This window comes from Channa argus, chromosome 16 (assembly GCF_033026475.1).
Source record: "Channa argus isolate prfri chromosome 16, Channa argus male v1.0, whole genome shotgun sequence".
In the NCBI taxonomy this organism is placed as follows: Eukaryota; Metazoa; Chordata; class Actinopteri; order Anabantiformes; family Channidae; genus Channa; species Channa argus.
Genome location: NC_090212.1, coordinates 22285571 through 22304207, shown reverse-complemented (window position 1 = coordinate 22304207; position 18637 = coordinate 22285571). Strand labels below are relative to the sequence as shown.

At 40.1% G+C, this 18637-nt stretch overlaps 1 protein-coding gene across 4 annotated transcripts; it reads right to left on the bottom strand.

The window, feature by feature from the left end:
• Positions 1–266: 266 nt before the first annotated feature.
• Positions 267–13473, bottom strand: coch (coagulation factor C homolog, cochlin (Limulus polyphemus)). 4 transcript variants are annotated; one of them, XM_067478858.1, is made up of 15 exons: positions 13265–13467; positions 12002–12043; positions 11485–11529; positions 9259–9415; positions 7461–7594; positions 7116–7187; positions 6678–6734; positions 6105–6252; positions 5345–5448; positions 4940–5166; positions 4728–4842; positions 4191–4334; positions 3948–4104; positions 2995–3089; positions 267–2065 (listed from the first exon to the last, which is right to left on the bottom strand). In XM_067478858.1, exons 2-15 carry the CDS (start codon positions 12033–12035, stop codon positions 1893–1895), a joined length of 1662 nt encoding a protein of 553 aa, XP_067334959.1. In that variant the 5' UTR covers positions 12036–12043; positions 13265–13467; the 3' UTR covers positions 267–1892. The 4 variants fall into 4 exon arrangements, with proteins under 4 accessions (XP_067334959.1, XP_067334956.1, XP_067334958.1 ...); XM_067478855.1 differs by having other exon boundaries at positions 13174–13462; XM_067478857.1 differs by having other exon boundaries at positions 13269–13365.
• Positions 13474–18637: the final 5164 nt, after the last annotated feature.

Sequence of the window (18637 nt, the reverse complement as noted above, 5' to 3'; positions counted from 1 at the left end):
GTTTGTGTAATTAAAAGAAAATGGATTACAATTAGAAAAATACACAAATGTTTCATCAACAAACCGTCTGATGCTGTTTTTCTAAACAAAAAGACAAAGATGATGAGAGAATTGTGACTGAATGAAATGTACGGCTTCAGTGCCCCAAACATCCTAAACTGAAGCTTTACGTCTTATTTCTCTTCACAGATTATCACATTGTTATCTTTCCTCAAGTTGCCTTTGCTGAAGAAGCTGGAAGGTGAAAAGTTTCAGGGGTCAAAAAGTAAGTGAACCTTGAGTTTTATTACAGAGATCATTAACATATAAATGCCCAAGACAATTTACATAAAAATACAAATCAGTTTAAATATTTTAGGAGATTATCCTGTTTGTTCTCTGCACAGATGAGGTGAGAAAAATGGAGACAGACATAAAAAATAGTTTTAGTCCAGCGAGGACACAGCGTTTGAAGATAAACAACTCACAAAGGTCATGAAAACAGAAAACTGATTTATAAAATTATTCACTAGTTCACTGTTCAGTCAGTCATTACAACTCAACTCGTGTTTAGTGTGTGTAACCTGGACAATGTAATAATCAATAATAACATAATGTGGTTGTAGTGTAAAAACATTTTCATGGCTTTAATTTAAAGAAAACTTATGCGATTTTTATCGTGTTACTGTGAAATAGATTTAGACATTTACCACTAATAAAAAGAACAGTTCCAGTATTTTGAAATCTACTGTTATGAGATGAGATGCAGTTTCTTAGGATACAACATGAAGAGTTTGCTGCTAAAAGATGTTTGAAAATTGTAATTACAGGGTAAAGATGTAACAAAACATGATTTTGATAATGTCTCAAAAGGGATTTTTCTGGATGCAGTAGCTTCAGCACATAACCGTTTTATACCATTTTTTTTTTAATAGTTCGTTTCAAAATTAAAATTTCTGCTATTTTATTAAAACTATTGTCAATCCAAAATTAACAAATGTGTAACACATTAGCTGAGTGAAACATTTTATTGTCGTGTCAAAGTTAAGGTCACAATCTGTTGGACTATTAAAACTTTCGTCTCACAAGAAAAATAGTAGTAATCTAACTTTATTGAAAGAAAGTTGTGGGAATTAAGTCAATATTCTGAGAATTGTTGCACATTTTCTTAGAACAATGTCAGAATTTATTTGCACAAAATAAAGTCAAAATATCCGACATGAGAACACAAAGAATTTCAGATCATAATTTCCGGACATTGACTTTATTGTATCATTTTTAATTTTTTTAATTTGTCACACTGTAGTATTTAAAAATGACATAAGTTAATCTTTAATATAAAGTATATTACATATGACTGTAGGAGTTAGACACTAAAATGCTGTCGTACTAATGTTCCACTGACTCACTTCTAGGGGATTAGTGACTGATCCCACCACACAAACGACAGACTGCACAGTGAAGAGTGAATCATTTCAGTTTTGTTGTTTGGTGTCTTTATGTACATGTGGTTCTCTTCTATCTTTGTGAGGAAATTGTTCACCGCACACCAGGGACATTTAGAAAAACCAACTCGTGTATTTGATTCGCTTCCCTACTTGGTTTCGGGCTCTGCAATGCACGTGGAAACAGAATTGTATTGGTTTGCATTGGTGAAGCAGGACAAGCTCACTTCAAAATCCTGTGTGATTATTGATGAGCACTGTACCACTGCTGCTTCTGATGCATTTGCTGGTGTCGTTACAGGTACAAAGACAAGTGTGACCTCACACCAGGGACAGGTCCTGATGTGACGGCCTTCTGACAATCAATCAGCAGATGCCTCTGAAACAGAAGTGGTTGGTCACAACTCAGGGACAATGGCCAAGGTAAAGTAAGGATCCTCACAAAGGTCGAAGCTCAAACGAGTGTTCTCAGTTGTTCTCGGTGAAGTCTCTGCAGATACCTCGCACCACTGCTGGGATCAGCTCTGTGAGGCCAGTGAACTCTCTGGTGAAGAAGGTGTGGCTGTCCTTCGGCTCCGATGACATCGATTTGAGGTCTTCCATCGGGGCCCAGGCAACGCCCACAGAGAAGATGGTGATACCTGGAGGTCAGTGTACAGGAGAAAAAGGTGAGGAGTAACATTCAACATTGTTAGTAAAGTCCAGTCTCAGTCCCAAATTTGAAGTCAAGATGGTTTGTTCTGGATTGTGTGAAGGTTACAGTTCACTATAGATAAGCTGCTGTTTAACAGTGTCAGGTGTGTTGTGTGATAAAAGACTATCAGCGAGAATGAAAGAAAAGATGTTCAAGACGGTGGTGAGACCAGAGATGTTGTTCAGCTTAGAGACAGTGGCACTGAAGAAAAGAAAGGAGCCAGAGTTGGAGGTAGCAGAGCTTAAGATGTTGAGGTTCTCTATGGGAGTGACGAGGATGGACAGGATCAGGAATGAGGACATCAGAGGGACAGTTCATGTTAGATGTGTTGGAGATAAAGTCAGATTGAGGTGGTTTGGACATGTTCAGAGGAGAAACTGTGACTATATTGGTAGAAGGATGCTGAGGTTGGAGCTGCCAGGCAGGAGGTCTAGAGGAAGAGCAAAGAGGAGATTTATGGATGTAGTGAGAGAGGACATGAAGTTAGTTGGTGTGAGTGAAGAGGATGCAGAGGACAGAGTTAGATGGAGGCACAAGCTGCTGCTTGCACCAGACCAGAAGTGTTTCATTAGATTCAGCACATTGTTTATTTGTGACAGTTTCTATATTATTTGGTCGTAAAATCCATCATCACAAGGGGTTTTTCTCACTTTTCTGGCAGCTTTATATCAACGTGGATTCAGTGTATTGTAGGTTAAATGTCAATTTTTAATAAGAAAATAAATTGTAATATCAAATATTTTCTATATAATTATTAAGATTCTTGTCTCCCATAATTGAGATACAGACCTTTAATTTATAAATTTAGTAAGAAAATCACCTGTTTTAAAAATGCAGTTTAAATCATTACATTTGTAACATTATGGTAACACGCACCTTGTGTCTGTGCAGTCAGCGCTGGGCCTCTGACGTCGTCGTATGATTGTCCATCTGTCACCACAATCAGAAAGTTGCGACCCGGTCCAGTTCGTCTGGTGAACAAAGTCATTAACTTAGTTATAGTAGCTTCATATTTAGGCATTTTCCTAAAATAAAATCCATCCATCCATCATCTTAACAACTTATTCACACCTACAGGATTTAGAGTTGCATATTAGCCTAACATGGATGTGTTTGATATCATAAAATCATCATATGAGACAGTTTATTATTCTGACATTTTACAAAAAGAAGTTATTCTTATGGGAATGTAATTAGTATCAGTGGATACATATGAGGACTTGTATGCTGGGTTGGACAGTAAGGAGGGAGATGGTGGATTTGTACAGGTTGGTGAGGCAGAGAGAGAGATGGGAAGACGCAAGGAGTATTTTGAGTTGAATGATGTGGAGCAGGAAGTATCAAAGATTAGTAAGAGTGAAGTGGATGAAGAGTGGAAAGGCAGTTGGTCCAAGAAAGAGAACAACAGATGCAGTATTTGCTTTGAGGATGATGATGGAGAAGTACAGAGAAGGTCAGAGGGAGATGCATTGTGTCTTCATAGATTTAGAGAAAGTGTATGACAGGGTGCAGAGAGAGGAGCTGTGGTATTGTATGAGGACGTATGTTAGAGTGGTGCAGCACATGTATGAGAGCTGTAAGACCGTGGTGAGGTGGGCTACAGGTGGGACAGAGGAGTTCAAGGTGGAGGTGGGTCTGGTGATATGTAGTGAGAGCAGGGAGCAGGTGGAGGTCTGCTGTGGAAAACAGAGGAATGAAGCTTAGCCGCAGTAAGACAGAATACATGTGTGTGAATGAGAGGGACCCAGGTGGAACAGTGAGGTTACAGGGAGCAGTGAAAGGCAACAGCCCAAATAAGGAGGATACATCCATGTCAGGTGTGGTGTTACCTGAACAGCTTCTGGGTGGTGTAACTGATGGCTTGTCCGGTGGCTGTTCCTCCGCTCATATAGGAGATCCTCTTTAGAGCGTTGATGGCGTCCTCTTTGTTGGAGTGATCAAACAGGCCGAACTCCATCCTCTGGTCATAGGTAAACTGCACTGCACCTGGACCCCAACACAGTCACACTCAGTCAATGGGCTCATCAATCACTAAGCAAATGAAAAGGTTCCATAAAACTCGTGGAGCTAACCGACACGAGCTCCCACGTCCGAAATGTCAAAGCTTCTGGCGATTCCTGCCAGGAAGTCCAGGACCAGCTGGAAGTTACCATGGCTGACACTGGACGACCCATCGATAAGGAAGCCGATGTTGACCGAGTTGTAGCAGGTTTTACCTAGAAACACACAGAGAAATGTACTTTATATTAAACATCTGTTATTTCGTGAATATCATTATGTGCTTCTGCGTAACTTCATTAATAAAATATTAACTGTATTACTGTTGTGGACAGTTTGTTGAAATAAGCCTCAGTGATTTTTAAAATCCTGTTTAAGTCCTTAAGATAATTGAAACTACAACTATTCTGCATAATTATTCAAGGTTCTTGAGCTAAGCTGTACATTCTGCTATTTTTTTTTACCAGATTTATGCTACTGAGCCTCTTAAACTTTGGTGGTAAAACTAATAACTAGAATATATTTATTTAGGGTGTAGGGTTAAACTTACGGAGGGTTACAGTAAAAGCTAAAAACTGCCTTTAACAAGAAATGCAAGAGAAGTGTCTTACTGCAGAGCAGGCCGTCCAGCAAGCAGAGACGCTGACTGAGAGGTTTGACATGTTTGGTGGTACTGAACCAGCTGGGGAGCGAATAACTAAAGAATCCATTGTCTTTACACACTGCCTGCAGAACAGGAGGGACAGACGAGATCTCAGACATTTAGAAGAAGCGTTTAGAAAAGCGCAGAGTTTAGATGAGTGAAAATGAGTAAAGTGTGAACCTTCTTCACGAAGTCATTGTCTCGCACCATGGGAAGCTCCTCGGGTGCCGGTTTGGCCACAGACACCACGAAGACGTTGATGCCGGACTCTCGGGCCAACATGGCCGCTTGCTCCAGGTCGTCGGACGGCCATCCATCAATCAGCACCATCATCACCCGTGGGTGACCTCTCCTCCCCCCGTTCTCCAGGGTGAAGAAGGTCTCTGCTGTGTGCATGATGGCTTTACCTGCAGGCAAACGCAGAAGACACCATATGTTTTATGTGGAGAAAACATCCACTATCTGTAACCACTTCTCCTGTTGGGGGTCACGGGGGGCTGCAGCCTATGCCAGCTGTCCCTGGGTGAGAGACAGGGTACATCCTCGACAGGTCTGATACAAGCACAGTTCCGATCCTTTAGCTACCTGTGTTGGTGTCCCCCCCGAGGTACGCCAGCTCCTTGATCGCAAACACCAGCTCTTTGGACTGAGTGTAGTTGGTCAGTAGAAACTCAGTCCTGGGAGAGTCACTGCACACAAAGTACATATATCCATGTGTAAACACTATATATGGTACTTGTGAAGGCTTACGATGATACATTTCTAAAGCTAATTTTAATTTCAAAGTGAAAGAACTGAAATAACTGCAGCTGAATAAAGATTTTATTAATAGTGCGTCGTCTGTGGATTTTTCTGTTGTGTTGCTCTTTGTATTTTATGGTTATCAATGCTCCTCAATGAGTCTAACCAAACAGCTGTTTAGGTCACAATTTACTTCATTTTCTTATTTGCAGGTGTCACTTTTTGTAGCCATCAATCATCTGTCTTGCTTTCTAATGCTTCAGTTTAGAGTGTAAATGTGCACTAATGTACATAACTGCCCTCTGAGCTTCCTGTATTAAAATATTCCTGCTTGTAGCTGAAAAATGACATCACCCGGAGGAGTTTTTCCTCATTAGGAGCTCAGATGATGTCATTAGGAGGAGCTCAGATTCCAACCTCCATAGTGTGAGAAACAAGATGACACAATCTGTACTAAAGGTTCCTTTCAAGTGGTGTCAGCTGGAAGTAGATTTAGAAAATAATGTAATTGTGAAGAGAAACTTAATTTAATTGTTCCTTCACTTGAATTGTAAAAGTTGTAAATGGCTGACAGTCATTGTAATCTCTTTTTCCTTTGTCTGACCTGGCTTGTATCAGGCCTACGTGTGGTCCTGTTGCTCCAACTTTTAACATGGCAGCTAGTTTGGCGACAAAGTTCTTCTGCAGGTTAAACCTCCGTTGCCCAATGTTGTTACTGCTGTCAATGACTATGGCGATGTCCATCTGACAGTCTGTACACACAAATGCATTATTCAGTAGAGACGTTGTATTGAAAACTAAAAACCAGCAAACTGTCATTTTTTAAAAATTCTCTTCACATAAATTAGTTTCTCCTAGTCAGTTATTCCATAATTAATAGTACATCAACATTCGCTGCAGATTTCGGTTTAACTTGTTTTGACTTCCAATATTTCAGCAGAATGCAGTGATGGAGAATATGTTCAGATCCCATCACATTGACTTATGTGAAACTGTTAAGTTTGGCTCTAAAATAAACTACAAAAAACAGCATGAAAAGAAAAACAACTAATGTAAATACTTGACAATGTATTGCCCAGATGTGGCCAAACGTTTGCAAACAGCTGTTAGAAATTTGGCAAATTTAGTAAAGTTTAGATTCAAATTCAACAAAAAAAGTCAAGCAAACTGAACAGACCTTTGTTTCCACCTGTCAGAGCTTTCTTCACTGAGAGCTTCTTGAGCGGTTTCTTTGCTGCAACACACAAACACACACACACACACACGTGTCAGCTGAGGTAACACTGTCTGGTGGAAACATCACACTCCTATTGTGTCTGGAAGCTTCAGGCGAAGAAAACACAGCATCGTGACTGCAGCAGGAAAAGTCAGTGCTGTACTTCCTCAGAATACATTTGGTATGTAGATACAGAGCGAGTCTGAACAGATACAAACCGGATTAAACACTGAATGTCTGATGACTCGTCAATACAACCAGCACATCTGTAGCTTAGTTTGGCTCAGGACTATGCATCAAAGCTAAGGTCTGAGTCAAAGGGAACAATTTTTGTATGAGTAGAAGTATATATATATATACTGTAGTATCATTATGGATTTAATAGTGTGTATCAGTAACCTGGTTGTGCAGCTGCAGGCAGAGGTGTGGTACTGGTCTCACTGGTCAGCTCTAATGGGACATTTATAGGCTCTGTTCACGCACACACACACACACACACACACACACACACATTAATAGTGATAAGTGCAGCTCACTCTTGTTACATGGCTTTAAAGAGCAGCGTCTTTTCTGAACCTGCGATTTAACGTAGTACAAAGAAAAAAGCCTTTAAACAAAGTACCAACAGTCCACAGTGCAGCTCTATAGGAGACAGTTGTAAACTTCTTCAATGTCCCTTGTCTGACCTCAGTGTGTGGACAATCAGCAGTACATCAACAACCCAACACCATCAGATGCACCTACTGGTGATGGAGAAGGAGGAGGTCCAGCGAGACAGGTCCTGTGATTGGATGCCATGAGCAAAGGAGCTCATGTAGTTGTGTCGTCCCTGCAGCTTGTGAACGCTGACGGGGCCTCCGGACGGACGCAGGACGCCACTGTAGAGGACAACACAGTGAAACATCAAAATCACAAAAAGGACACAGCAGAAACTTCACAGTGTGTTTTACAACGTGTTCACAGTTCATATCACTGAATTCATTGTGTCAACACTTGGGGGTCTGTGGTATGACCCCCTGTACGAGCACCAACTTCCCAGAAATCAAGTTGTGCAGTTTGATGAACTCAAGTCAATTATATTTTTTATGCAAAATTCACAGATTCCAGCTTAAAAAAATAACAGGACAGTAATAGTGAAAAGAAAGACATTTATTTTGTCAAAATTGACACACGTTGTTTTATGATTTAAAAAAAAAATAATTTGTGTCTGCTCACAATCAAATACAATGATCAGGTGATTTTAGACTAAACCAAAACCGCAAATTTAGGAAAACACTGATCACACAATTCTGTCTAATATACACATCTACCAACCTAAAGGTCGGTTGGTGCCCAGCTGAGATTTGGTATTTCACCGCTCGTTAGTGAAACTCGGAGGTATGTTAATCTAGAAGAAGCAAAGCGGATTTGTTCAGATGCTTTGTAATTATGGATGATGCTGAATCGAGTGTTCACATATGAAACGTTTACGTTTGTCAAACGGTCAGTGTCTCTATTCCTCTAGTCTTTTTGTATATTTCCAAAAACACGTGTTGGTCTGTACTGATATCTACATTTTTCATATACTGTTTCATTGATATATTATTTTGTGTGTTCAAACTGACCCGGAGTCGGACTTCACACAAACTGACAGACACAGACGATGAAGATGAGATTGCTAAAATCATAAATACTGTAAGAAGTAGAGCAGAGGGACCCTGAGAGCTGGTGTAGTTTTTCCTCTCTGGTGCCCCTGTGGGAGCTTTGGAGGGGAAGGAGGGGGGTCATTCAGGGTTGAGAGTTTAATCCTTCATTCGTGCACATTCCTTCACGGTGTTGGTGTTTTGTTGAGGTTCAGCGAACATCAAGACTCACGCTGCTCATTATTATGTCACATCTGCAGCTGCTGTCGGCAGCAGAACACGTGTCTGTAAAGCTACACCCAATGCACCACAAACCCTCCTGAGTCCGGCTCAGAAAAAGCAGACTCTGGCAAAACCATGGTTTTTAGAACCATCACTGAAAACTAATGTTAGTGATTCAGGACATTTATGTAATTATAAGATTTACTTAAGTTTTGAGCCAGTTCCATTTGTGGTCATTTTAAATGGTAAATGGTAAATGGTCTGCACTTATATAGCGCTTTTCTACCTATTGGCACTCAAAGCGCTTTACACTGCTTCTTATTTACCCATTCACACTCACAATCACACACACACTCATACACCGATGGGGGAGCTGCTATGCAGCTGGCCAACACTCACCGGGAGCAACTAAGTTGGGGTTCAGTGTCTTGCTCAAGGACACTTCGACATGTGACTGGAGGAGCCGGGGATTGAACCAACAACTGTGAGATTGGTGGACAACCGCTCTACCTTCCTGCGCCACAGTCGCCCCCCATTTACATTCTGCTTTAAGGGGAAATCCAAGGGGGATTTCATGTGAGAGGGGAGTTTTCTTAATTAAAGAAATACTGACAGTTTTTTTTATTGATTGCTAAAGATATGAAATAATTAGGATGTTGGCAGATTCAGCGGTGCACAAACAACATGTTTAATCCTACCTGTGCACAGCAGCTGCACAGAGCGATGAGATGGACGCGTAGATCCCCGTCCCAAACACAGACATTCTGAACTGAGAGCAGTCTGGGGGGCACAAAACCACCGCGCCATCCTCCATCAGGTCGGCTCCACGGGTCACACAGGACACGGGTAAGGGCACTGATCAGAAAACCACATCAACGAAGTGACAAATCTGCCTTTTCTCATGTACTGTGCACGGAACCTTCCATGTAAGTTATCACCATTTTAATGTACGTTTATTAACTGTAATGGCTTTAATTAGTAGTTGTGAAGTACAAATTGTCTTTCTTACCCTGCACTTTATTTTCATGCAGCAGACCTCAAACACATACGCTGTATGTATGCAAAAAAAAAAAAAAAATATTCCTGTGTTTTTGAGCAGTTTTCTGTAGCTTAGATTCATGTTCATTTTCCTAATTCAGTCATGTCCAAACAGTTTTGCAAAGGGAAGTCAACAAATATTAAATTAAGGGTGAAATACTAAAGTTATTGCCATGTAATGACAAATTCAGCTGTTTTAAGTAGCTTTAATTTGTCACTGATATATTGACAGTTGAAATATTACACTGAACATATTTTAAAAGGATAAAAATCTAAACAGGATTTGCTGTTACATAATACTATTCATGAGAGTCAGTAATTCATTGAAATGCAGTCAGAATAACAAATCTGCTCCCTGACACAGGATAAAAGGAGCTTTTCATCTGTTTCCTCTATTAGAAAGAACAGATGGGTGCTAAGTTTAAATTTCAGACATTTTTATGATTCAGGCTCAATGTAAACACAGAAAAAAAATTCCAAGGATCAACAACAAGTCACACAGGGAGGTGTAAAGTTACCCCCATCTTTCCAGGGACAGCGAGGGATTGTTTCTACAAACCAAATGATTTATCAACATAGAGACGCACAACACTGTTTTCTATTAGCAGATCAGGAAAAGGGGAAAATCACACGAGATCCTTTCTTCTCCTAGTTATTTCTATTCATGTGAATGTCACATTAGCTAATCATGTTCAAGCCCAAAAAGTCCCAACAAATGCCTGATCACAATCCTGCTCTCCAGAGGCTACAACCATCAGACCATATTGGTCTGTCCTGTAGTGTTGTCCATGCAGGAAACTTCACAAATTTTCTCCCATAACTGTTAAAAATTCCCACCTTTGTCATTTACAACCGCTAGAGTTTAAAACATGTGACCAGTTCAGCCAAAGACTTTTTTTTCCCACCTCCACATACTTGATCTCATCCCCCGATGTGTGCTCTGTATCATCTACGCTGATGACACACAACTTTGTATAGACCATCCATCGCACTCACTCCACGCTCATAACATACTTGAAATTAAAGAAAAGTCGGGATCCCAGCTATTTTTCTCAAACCAAACAGCTTTATATAAGAAACAATCAACCTTGGAGCTCACTGGTAAACACATGGCTTCTTTTCCTGTCACGTTACAACAAGTCCATACTTTAAGTCCAATTGTGAGCCCTCTCTCCCACGTTTCCTGTCTCGCAGATTGCATCATTTTCTGTGAAAACAGTGCTGGTCCTCAGCAGCTGCTAAGGATTTTTTCACAGTATGGTATAAAATGTGACATTAAATATAAAGCTACTAAAAGCAATGTTATGATTGTAAGGACAGAAGCAGACAGACAACCTGTATTTCCTAATCTCTTCCTATGTGGTGCTGCCCTTGTGTAATGACAATAAATATCTAGGCAATGATTTATGGATGATAAAGACATTTACAGACGGTGTCTGTAGGGGCTGTTAGGGGTTCAGTGTCTTGCCCAGAGACACTTGGACATATAGCTGGGACCAGGAATCAAACCACTGACCCTGTGGTCCGTGGAAGACTGCCTTACCAACTGAGCTACAGTTCTTGTTAAACTGTAATGAACATTAAATTCTAACATCACATTTGGCTTTCTTTGCTTACACGTATCCTGGGTTGGTAAGTGGGTCCTCACAAACCCCCACACCTCTGTTTGTACTCAACTTGTAGGGACCCTCATTAAGATTATCTATTCCCCAACTGTTTCTGTACAGCTCAACTACACTCAAACCTAATCTTGACTTAAAAACCGGGCCCAAAGCCAAGAAGCTCTGTGAAGGAACAACTGAAAATACAAAGCAATTTACAAAAATAAGAGAAACTAATGCAGGCAGAGGTAGAGACACTGACAGAAAAGAAAGATCTGGACTCACCAATGGATTCTGAACCAAATGTGGAAGAGATGTGGAACAAAAAGGCTGCAGAGAAAGACAGAGATCACATTCATCAAATACACAATACTGACAGAAAGAAAGAGGAGAAGAAGAAAGGACACAAGGACAAAAGGACACAAAGACAGACAGAAAAAGAGAATAAGAAAGAACCAAAAATAGTAATAGTAATAATAATAATAATAATAATAATAATAATGAAAGAAAAAAAACATAAAATTCAAAAATACAAAATACAGAAAAGAAAGAAAAACAAAGAACAGATATAGAGAGAATGGAAGAAAAGACAAAAAAGAAAGACACACAGACAAATGTAAAACAGTTGAATAATAAAGACACACAATGACCAAAAAACAGAAAAAAGACCCAAGATAGAGTGAAAGAATAACAAACACAAAACAAGAAAGAACGACCGAAATACATCAGATACAGACAGAAAGACGATGCAAAAGAAGGAGAAAAAAAAAAGAATAGAATGTAGTGGAAGACAGACGTGTACCTGTCAAAGAAAGGAGGACAGATGGCAGAGACATTTTTGGACCTGAAAGAAAGAAAAAACAGTTCATATTTTCATATGTGGACGTAACAGCATCATGTGTGAACTGTGGATTAACCTCTTCATCACTATACCAGTAAACTAGTGCAGGAGTAAACTTATACAGTATCACTTAACTGGTTGAGTCAACAGCTAACTTCATCAAACAGTCACTACAACTAATTAACTAAACCAGACAGTAAACGGGGAAAAGTCAGCTAAACATTATCAGATATCTAGTAAAGGGTGAGTAGACAGGTTAAGTCCAAAGTTAACTCTGTAAACCAAAGTCAGTTACCAGTTAACAGTTAACTTACAAGTTGCTAAACTTTCTGTAGACAAACATGAGTCACTAGGTTAACATCATCTCAGTTATTCAGTCAAAAAGTCAGAAAACCCAATTCTGAACTGAAAATAACAGTCAGGTCAATGAAAGAGAACCAGTCATCATGAATTAGGAAATCGGTAAGTCATATATTGTTACTTCAAGTTACTAACCAGTTGGTCAAATAGTCAGTGCACAAACCTGGAATTAACCAGAATAAACCAGTCGGCTCTAAACACTAAAACTGCAGGTCAGGCAGTTAACTGAGAAACCAGGCAGTAAACCAGGCACTTTCTACTTCTAAGGGCAAGTCATCAAATAAAGAAACAGATCACTGCAAGTTAATTAATAGCTATTCACCAAAAATACTAAGTGGTAAAAACCACAATGACATGACTGGCTAGTACCTCTTTAGTTATTCTAATATTGGTGGGTCAGTAAAATAATCTGTCAGTTCCTAAGTCAGAAAGTCAACAGAAAGTTAAACTGGTCGATAAACCAATTAATGCAGCGAGTCACCAAACAAGTAAACAAAACCAACAATAGTACATGAATTGTACTCAGTAACTAGTAATAATTGTGTTGACTGGGTCCACAGTTAGCACAGTAAACCAGTCAGCCACAAACCAGTTTACTAAGGAAATTTGTTTCAGAGTTAGTCACTAAAGCGAACAACTAACAGACCAACCAGTCGGTAAACCAGTGAACACATAGTAAACCATGAGCAAACACAAATCAGTCACCAGGTTCCTCAGTATTTTAAACCACTAAGCCTCTGCAGCAGGTAGTTAGTGACTAAATGAAAAGTTACCAGCAGTCAGTAAAACTGTCTGAAGAGAGAACAAACAGTCTGAAGCAGTCCTGCAGCCACTGTTGTTGTTGGAAAGAAAACTCAGTCTTACTGACTGTTTCTCAGCAGACGTCTCGAATGAAAACCCTGGAATCAGCAGCAGACGGTAAGTTGATGATGCGAGCTGGTGTCGATCGCCCAGCGAGAGAGAGGCAGCCCCTTAAATAAGCTCTCTCACACACACACACACACACACACACACGCACACCTTTCAGACGAGGAGGAGGAGGAGCGTCAGCCACAGGTCAACCTGAGAGAAAAAAGGACAAAAACTGATGGTGTAAAATAAAGTACAGACATATTTTATTCTGTTTATTTAAGAATTAGTTTTTACTTTATTACTACAAGAAGCCGATGTACTCAATCCAGTTTGTACAATTTAAAATTCTGAGAAGGATAAAAACACGCTGAAATATCACAAAAAGCTCTGATTAGAGCTCAGTTATTGTCACATCCTTTTGTTGATCATGAAGAAGAAATGTCAAGCTCAGCATTGTTCTTCTTCTACTGTCAGGCTGCTGACACTAAGGTCACCTGCAGCTCAGTGGGACGTTTTACATGAACCAAATTCCATAAATGTGTAAAAATAGTTATATAAATTCCTAATAATATGAATTATTATTCTAAAAAATACACTATTTTCAGGATATTCCAAGACATTGTATTGAAGAACAGTGTAGAACGAGTATGAGTTTGATAAGAAATGTTACCAGAAAATGTTTTTTTCTGTCAAAATACCCGAACTTACAGCGAAACATTCAGTTCTTATTAAACTGCCCTTCTGTATTTAGACTCACAGCTCCTGGTTAAGCTCAGATATAGACTGTGGTTTGGTTACCATGACATTTTCCAAACCTTAACTGATTTCGTTGCATAAACGTAACCACTCACAAGATTGCAGAGCTGATCTCAGGTCTGTGGTCTGACAACAAACGTTATCGCTTCATTCATTCATTTAAAAAAAGACTTCAGACCAGCCACTAACTCCATTTCCAACAAAAACATACAGGTTGTTGCAGTTTAGCTGCATATGAACATAATTTTAAGAGACAGTGTTGTTCTGATGGAGGAAAACTGAACGTTCAAATAAAACGAAGCCTCTGTTTGTCCTATAAACTGGATCAGCAGAGAAGCCGGTTTCAGGGAGCAGAGGAGCTGCAGACACCTGATCTATGTGGGTCGTCCGAGAACAAGCAGGTCTTTGTCTGAAGCACCAGAGGACCAGACACCACACTGGCTTATCAGTGTCCTGTAAAAACCTGTAACACTGTAACACACCGACAGGTTTACAGCTAAATATCAGATCAGAACCACTGATTCGAGGATTCACATGGTTCATAGAACACAGCTGATAGTCGGCTTGGCCACGGGGGGTGGGGTGGGGGGTGGGGGGGTGGACCACTGAGACAGGGTCTGCAGGATCACATCAGAACAAAAAGCCGTTCAAATGTTCAACTGAGACAACAGAATATATCAGGTTGTACAACAGAGTGCATCATGGGAAATCTTTTATCAAACCCTCTGACTTATCACTGATACACACACACACACACACACACACAACTCTCCAGTGTGTTTTACATCCTGAAACTTCAGTTACAACAGAACTGAGGCAGAGACACACAGACACAAAAAAGAGACAAGAAATGACCCAAAGACCACGTTTACATCACAGATGCTCAGCTGGGAGTTGTTGTTGTTAGAGCTCAGATCTCATGATTGTAAGGGACATGTGTCCAGCTGCAGTGTGGACACTAATAAATACTAAATGTGAGTGTGTCAATGTCCACAGAAGGTTGCTGGGAGGTGAAGTGACAGCGTCCAAGAGGCTCCGTCCTCTGAAAGGGAGACATTTTGATTTAGTTTGAATTTATAGCTCAGACTTCAGAGACCTGATCATGTCAGAATGAATACGTCCATCAGCCACAACATTAAAACCATCAAAACACCTCTAATACAAGGTCTCTGTGGGATGAGAGGTGGATCGAGTGAGATGTGGGGAACTCGGAGGCCGAGGCAACACCTTCAAATCTTTATCACGGTTCTCAAATGATTCTGCTCTGTAATGCACCCGCTACCTGCTGCACGAGGACACTGCCATCAGGGACTGCTGTCCCCATTCAGGCATCCACCTTCTCTGCAGCAACGTTTAGGCAGGGGGCACGACATGCGCACCAGATTTTCCAGCAGAGCACTGCACGGACCATCACACCGTCTGCGCTGGTACCTGTTCCCCAACCTGAACCTTGAAGACAAACCGTCAATCAAACTGCTGTAAAGTCTTAATGACCGAGGGAAATATTTTAACTCAGAGCATCTCCTACAAAGGTTTGAAAATGTCTTCACACACCTACACTTTCCATATAAGCAAAAGATGAATCGAATAAACAGTAGGGAAATGGGATATTAAACACTTCTACATAGTTACATATTAATATTAAATATTTACATACTGAGTCGATCATCGTTCACCTCCCAATAAAGCAGAAAAACACAAAAATATTTATGTCACGTTAAAAGTACGAGTATAACTACAAATGTAATGAAATGTAAATTGTATTTTATTTTTTAGTATTAGTAGTTTACTTACAGCAGTTATATTTCAGTACTTTGCTCCCTAATGTTTATACAGTTGGGTGCGAACATTTGCATGCTCTTATTTTGAAAGATTTTGTTTTCCCCTTCAACATGATATTTAATGCACATTCAACTGGCACAAATAGGGACCCAAAGTTTCGTATTAATCCATCTTTTTTAAAATGCCACATAGGAGGATGCAAACTTACCCTTGAACTTGGTTATTTACTGTGAAAATCATCGTTTATTTCCTCTATTTACTAATTCTAGCAATAAAAAGCAAATGTTAGCAGCTGCACATCAGAGAAATTCAACTTTCAAATATTTTCAAAGAAGAAAATATTTACAACAAAAATGGCTTTGCTGTCCCAATACTTTAGGGCTGGAGTCTTATTGTCTGGAGAGCAGGGATGAGATTAACCGAGATATTTTATTACAGTGGTTGATGATGGAATTAAATGGATTTTAAAACTTGTTTCTTTCCCACAGCAGCAGCAACAGTTCAGGGTCAGTCCTCAGGTTTTTCTCACCCCCTCCTCTTCCGCCTCTTTATCCTTGATCATTTTCTTCCCCCTGCTCCTTTTTCCCTATAACAGTCCTTCATTGTCGTTTCAATCCTCCTCTTCCTCCTGCCCTTTGTTTGTTTCCTTCATCTTCTTCCCATCTTTCTCCTCCTGTTATTTTTTGTCATTCTTAACTCTCCTCATTATTTCAGCTCGTGGGTCATTAAGTCAGAATAACAGAGTCGACATCAGCATCACAAAGCATCACAGGGATTAACTCAAAGCGAGGGCGTGTGGTCTCTGCACTAGAAATAATGGAAACAGAGCATGTGGGGGCTTCACACAGACTTGAACTTTGTGGAAAATTCAAATATGAAACAAGTTTCTGTCGCATTTCCATCACCGAATAAATCAGATATGTGAGAGAAACAGAGCTTCTGTTTTTATTGGGACAACAAACGATAGGTTGTGTGGATCAGACTGATAGTTGTACCAACAGGAGCTCATCTACATAAACACTACAATTTTGATGGAAATTTTGCAGGTTATCTTTTATGTGTCACGTCTACATTAACTATACACGATAACACTGCCCAGTACTTCTACACTTTCTTCCTCCCAAAGGAGTTTTTCCTCATCCAATTCAAATATGTATGGACAGGAGGTTGTGTACATTGCAGAAGATCGTACTTCTGTACTTTTGCTTAAGTAGGATTTTCACTGCAGGACTAGTATTCTGAAGGTGTTGTATCAGTACTATTACTTACTGTAAGTCAGTAATAGTACTCAGAACTTCACCCACACTGCACCTTTAGTGTGACTCCATCTTTACTATTATATTTCATATAAGTTACATTGAACAACACATTTTAGCTGCTTTGATGCTGTGCGACTTTTCAGACACTTCCATATTAAGTAAGAACCAAGTCACAGAAGCGGAGTTAATTTCTCAGTAATTTCCCAGACTCACACAGATTAAAATGCCACCATGACATAATCCTCAGATTGACGTCTTTGATGTTGGTGCAGCTCTGCAACACTGCACTGCCAGGCTGCACTTAAAGTGATGGATGGTCGGTGTGTCGGTGTGTGTGTGTGTGTGTGTGTGTGTGTGTGTGTGTGTGTGTGTGTGTGTGTGTGTGTGTGTGTGTGTGTGTGTGTGTGTGTGTGTGTGTGTGTGTGTGTGTGTGTAGTCTTCCTGCTCCTCATCTGATTTGAGAAAACTTTCCACTACGCAAGAAAAAATAAATAAAAAAAAACAGCTGAACCTGCTGCAGAGTGTATTGATAGACACTTTTTTCTTGCTGTACATCCAAAACTTCTTTCCAGAACCACTGGTACTAATGGAGTTAAAGTAAAATCTGTCATTTATCATTTGCTTGAATTGTAAAGTACAAAGAATAGGTTTTCTGGGTTTTCACCAAATTCATTGTATTTTATAAATATAAGAACATTTTGAGTTTGATGCTGCAAGAAACTTAATGCAAGTTGGGACAGAAGTAAAATCAGACTGAAAAGTTTAAGTAGGACAGGTTATGTGGTAACAGGCTCATGACTGGGTAAAAACAAAACATCCACCATGACTTGAATTGTTAGTACAAAAGAAGACTGCAAAGAATTTGGGTATTTCACCATAGAGAGACCATGATGTTGTGGAAAGATTCAGGAATCAGGGGTGAGGCAGAGACCTCTGAGCACTGAGGCGACATCGAACGAAAAACTGCCATGGTGCTGTGATGAAGACAGTCACATGGATTCAGGAGGACTTTGGAAAAACGTCAATTAAAGTCAACACTGCATCCAGAACCTGAAAGTATTATGCAAGGATGAAGCTGTACATCAATTGTCTGGGCTTGAGTGGATGTCTGATGGATTGAAAGGCAGCGAAACTTGTTGTGAGATCATGAGTCCATGTTTCAGCTGTTTTGAGGGAAATACAGACGTCCAGTTCTCTGTCCCAAAGACAAAGAAAGACCATCCAGACTATTACCAGTGACACCCAGTGATGGCATAGAGGTGCTTTAGGTGTTTACCGGGGATTTAGAGAGACACATGCAGCCCTGACCTAGGAAGTCTGTGGATCTTTCAGCAAGACAATGCTCATTGTACATGTGCTGCCTCAGAGTGTGTGTGCGCTTGACTGACCTGCCTGCAGTTCACATCTGTTTCCTATTGAAAACGTACAGTATGGAGCATCATGACGAGAATCAGACAACAGCAACATCAGACTGTGGAGCAGCTGAAATCTTGTATCCAGCATGAATGGGCAAATATTCCCCCTGAAAGACTGCGACAATCAGCATCCAAACCGTAGCAAAGGGAAATTCAAAGGAAATGTGATGTTA

Excerpts from the sequence above, each read along its gene's own strand:
- coch (XM_067478858.1), bottom strand. The coding sequence starts at position 12,035 with ATGTCTCTGCCATCTGTCCTCCTTTCTTTGACAG. Across the intron at positions 5,449-6,104 it reads GTAGGCCTGATACAAGCCAG|TGACTCTCCCAGGACTGAGT; the intron begins GTCAGACAAAGG and ends CTTTGTGTGCAG. Across the intron at positions 4,105-4,190 it reads GGACGTGGGAGCTCGTGTCG|GTGCAGTGCAGTTTACCTAT; the intron begins GTTAGCTCCACG and ends GTTGGGGTCCAG.